At 40.0% G+C, this 4,822-nt stretch overlaps 1 protein-coding gene across 1 annotated transcript; it reads right to left on the reverse strand.

Moving 5' to 3' along the window:
• Positions 1 to 324: 324 nt before the first annotated feature.
• Positions 325 to 3,429, reverse strand: LOC101305869 (putative disease resistance protein RGA4-like). The gene is made up of 3 exons (XM_004305204.1): positions 1,686 to 3,429; positions 783 to 998; positions 325 to 335 (listed from the first exon to the last, which is right to left on the reverse strand). Exons 1-3 carry the CDS (start codon positions 3,427 to 3,429, stop codon positions 325 to 327), a joined length of 1,971 nt encoding a protein of 656 aa, XP_004305252.1.
• Positions 3,430 to 4,822: the final 1,393 nt, after the last annotated feature.

Genomic DNA, 4,822 nt, shown 5'->3' on the forward strand with positions numbered 1-4,822 from the left:
GAGACTTGAGCAGAGGCCACCCCCACAACACCAATGATTCAAGTTGTGGTATAACCTGGAAATCAGGAAATGATTCGAGCTCCTCCCAGAACAGACCAATGCTCAACCGCTTTAAACAGGTGAGGCTTGCCAAACTTGGTAGACATGTTAATCGAGAACAATGAGAGATCGACAACTTAATGAGGGATGTTAGGTCGTCTAAACTTGGTATTGTGGGAACGAGTCGGCAGCCATGGGGGAAGTACGCGGCAGAGATAAGGGATTCAACACGAAAGGGGGTGCGAGTTTGGTTGGAAACCTTGATACGGCGGAGGCAGCCCTAGCTTAAGACCAAGCTGCATTTGCAATGGAGTTAACGATATAGTTAACAAGAAGTTAACTGGGGTTAGACTAAAAAATCAAAAATTTAAGTAATAGTGATGTGTCAATTCTTAAAACCTTTGTAACAAATAGAAAGTCTAGATTTTATGAACTTAGACTAACTTCACACACTCTTCACTTTAGAGGAGCCGGATTCAAAATGAGCCGGATCCAAAATGAAAAGTGTGTTAATTACTTATTTATATGACTGCAAATGTACTCAACCTGGTGCCACATGGTGTGAATAAGGAAAAGAAAAAGAGGCATACAGCATATTGTTAAGTTCTGCGTTTTACTCGATTGATTTTTTTTCTTTCCCTAAGGGGTCTTGGCTTTATATCCCCCCTTTTGTAGTTTTCTTTTTGTTTCAATAAATTTTTATGCTAGAAAAAAAAAAAATTGTGAAGTTCTTAAGAAGTCACCTGTGATTTGTGGAATATGACTGATCTTAGGCCATTCGGGGCCGCTCTCCTCGTTGCATCTTTCTTTTAGAAGGGGACATTCTGAGATGAATATACTTTTTAATTTGGTGAGGCGTTGCATGGCTTTGACAGAAGGTAGATACATCATATTAACGCAACCCCCGATGTCGAGGTACTCCAGAGTTGTAAGGTTTCCCAACCATTCTGGCAAAGCCTCTAATCCATCGAAGCATGAAATTCTCAAAAATGTCAGAGAAGTGAAGTGTTGAATTTGTTCAGGCAGAGACTCCAGCAGAGGCCACCCCCACAAGTCCAATGATTCAAGTTGTGGTATAACCTGGAAATCGGGAAATGATTCGAGCTCCTCCCAGAACAGACCAATGCTCAACTCCTTTAGACATGTGAGGCTTGCCAAACTCGGTAGACATGTTAATCGAGAACAATGAGAAATCGACAACTTAACGAGGGATGTTAGGTTGTCTTAACTTGGTACCGTGTCTAGATTATCACAATGTCCCACTGACAATTCTTGAAGAGTGACGAGGATTTGAAGAGAGGACCAGAATTCCATCCCGATTTGTGGACTCATACATCCTTGGATTGACAAATGACGGAGTGATGAGAAGCCGCCATGTAAAGTTGAAAGAAACTCTAGATTACTCACACACAACTCTTGGAGGGATGTACTCATACTTTGGATTGAAATGGATGTGACCTTAGGGCACTCTATTACCGTTAAACTCCGAATAGAAGTACAGTATTCTAGTCCACTGGGTAAGCTTGATAACTCGGGACACTTTTCAATCTTTAATTTCTGCAGGGACGGGAGGCCGTTAGATGTAATTGGAACGGACATTATTTTGGAGCATGCATATATGGTCAGTGTTTCAAGAGATGTGAGACCTTCTGTAATATCTGGGATGGACTCTAAACTGTCGCAACCCACCAAACGCAACTGTTTGAGAGAGTGCGTGAGTAGCCCATCTGGTAAATACTTCAGAGTATCACACCGACAAATATACAGCGACTGAAGAGATGAGCAACGGTGCTTGAACTCATGAGGAGCAAGATTAGTTAGCTCGTAACAGTGAAGTATCTCCAAAGATGCAAGATTCTTGTTATTTTCTAACATCTTTTCCGGCAAATGATCAAGTCCCTTGACATCCCTTATATAAAGATACGTGAGAGTGGTTAGATGAGTGCTTAGAATACTTGCTATGGGAATGCCACTATCCACAGATTCTATTTCCAGCTTCTGGAGAGATGGAAAATGATTCGGAGCACTTTGTAATTGCCTACAATCTCTCAGAGTCAACTCCTCAAGGCAAGGGAACACCCTGACCTTCGGCAACACTGGTGCTTCCATCCATTCTATTAGTTTGTTGGCCTTCACAATACTTAAAGTTTTCAATGCAGGAAATAATGTCTTTGTTGTCTCCCCATTCATAGCCACATTATCATAACCATAAAACTCAGATCCAACAAATTTTAGGTTCCGCATCGTATCTATCCTCAGATGTACAAGGTGAGGAAGATGGCCAAGCATTGGTAGTCTTTCACAAGTGTTGCAGTTGGCGAATTCAATCTCTTTTAAATTGTTTAATGGAAACGACCTGCTCATTATCCATGATGGAAATCTCTCACCCTTGAATTTGTGGATCTCTAAGAATTGCAAATTAGAATGTGGCTGAAGGCCTTCCAGTACATCCTCATCCCTGTTGCTACTTGACTGGTCTTCCAGTACATCCTCATCACTGTCACTACTTGACTGGTCTTCCAGTACATCCTCATCACTGTCGCTACTTGACTGGTCTTCTTGTTGTGACCATTGAAACCTTAATTTGCGTATATTTGTCTTCCCCACCAAATTTGCTTTCTTTGCTTCTTCTCCGTCTTTCACATGTTCCAAATAAGAAATAGTCAATTCACCTGTCAATTTGCTTAGGCCAGCCAGCTCCTCTATTCCACGACCTATTTCCTTACCCACTGGAAAGCGAGTTAATGTTCGAAGATTAGTCAATTTCCCCAGCCCAACTGGAAATTGTATCGTTCGATCAAAATAAATATGTCTCAAGTTGATCAACTTTTGCAGTTCCGTTGGGAGCCTTTCAAGATTGAAGAGACGGTGCATTCTCAACGTCTGCAGGTTATAAAGCTTACCAATGGATTTGGGGAGTGCTTTGATTTCTGTTCTGGAAACATCCAGATATCTCAAGTATTTCAACTTTCCAATTGAATCAGGCAACTCTGAAATGTTTGCCTCATATAATTTCAAAACACGCAGAGTTTTAAATTCAGGCAGGATCTGAACAAGGGCTTCATTTGGAAGTCTCTGTGGCAATGAAGATTGATTATGCTGGACATGCTGAATCTTGTTGCAATACCGTGTCAAGTCCATTGATTTCGACACATGTTTAGCAAGATCGTGCACAAGATCATGCATCTTGCAATGGGTAATGGTGCCATATTTATCTCTTGTAACATCTTGAAAAAGAGAGTTCCCCAGTAAAGTGTTAAAATATGCACTGCCTCCTATGCACTCCATTTCTTCTCGATTTCCTTCGTGAGAGGGAGACTCGAGCAACCCCAAAGCCATCCAAAGTTGGATCAAGTCATCCTTTTCCATATTGAAATCTTCCTCGAACATTGCGCAATACGCAAAACATTTCTTCAAAGATGGCGGTTTCAGTTCAGAAAAACTAAGCTTCAAAACCGCGAAGATTCTGTGACTTTCTTCCGTTAGGTCCCATATTCTACTGTTTTCTATTCCCAACCATTCATTGCTATTCTTAGAGCGCATTAGACTTCCCAAAACCTATTCATCAGTGGATAGGTACGAGTTAGAAATTGAAATAAAGGTAATTGGGGGACTTATTCAGAAGAGTAATTAATACTAACTAGTCTTGTTGACACATGAATCACATTGAAAATTTTTTATGTGCAAGTGAAACAATTTTATTTTTGTTTATATTGTAATTTTTTGGAGGAAAAAAGTAGGACGTTGGACTCAATTTAGATAATTAGACAGGGAAGGAAGTTATATCTACAGGATAAACTTCTCAGTCATGTCCATGACAGATCAGAGATGTGCTTTCATTGGTTCTTTATTTTTGTTTATAAGAATTAATTTTGTAATTTATATTAGCAAGGGCCTAGGAGTGATGACCAAACTGATTAACTTTGATGCATCTCTCTTCCTTATATATAATCTATTTTACAATGTTTCTATACTTTTGTTGAAGGATTAATCTTGTATGTCTTAAGAGGCTTTTGATAGTTTTGTTGCAGGATTTTGTATGGCTTGTGAGTAGTTAGTGTTTGGGAGTTAGGGTTATGAAGCCCCAACTCATCCTGCATATATTTGAATTTTCTTTTTATTGAAATACTTTTAAGAGTCTGGTGTAGTTGCTGAAATTCGACAATATATTAGCAATAGTGAGATTCTGCTAAAGATGATACTCAGAGCATCTTTAACAGACTCTCTACTTTAACTCCTTAGCTATTTTAGAGAGTGTGTTTAACTTTTTTGGATGTTTTAGGAGCTCCAGCAGACTAGCCAAACTTGAGCTATTATAACTTTTAGCTATTTAGCTAGTGAGATGACTTAGATGAGAGCAACTTTAACAGACTCTATTTTAGCTTTTAGCTATTGTAGAGAGTGTGTTTAGCTTTTTTGGATGTTTTAGGAGCTCCAGTGTCACGGGCCGACTTTGCGAGGGTGCAAAGAGGACCGTGCGGCACTCGCTAGCCTTTGAAAGGTAGCAAGTCAGCCTTGTGCGCACCTTGCAAGGAACAATAGAAACCACACGATATTAATATGATGCTAGCAACAAGCAAGAACACAGTTTTATATAATTATGGAGCGAGCTCAAAGAGCGAGCGGGCACTCGAATGAAAAGTTGGAATAGATCTCACGGGACACAGATGATTGAATAATTCCTCTCTTTATTGATGGTAAGACGTTAGTAGGGGCTAAAGTACATGTGCTTACCTATACTAGTTCCTTAGTCCAACCGTCGCCGACTAGGAACTCCCCTACA

The sequence above is a fragment of the Fragaria vesca genome, linkage group LG6, assembly GCF_000184155.1.
Source record: "Fragaria vesca subsp. vesca linkage group LG6, FraVesHawaii_1.0, whole genome shotgun sequence".
NCBI lineage: Eukaryota > Viridiplantae > Streptophyta > Magnoliopsida > Rosales > Rosaceae > Fragaria > Fragaria vesca.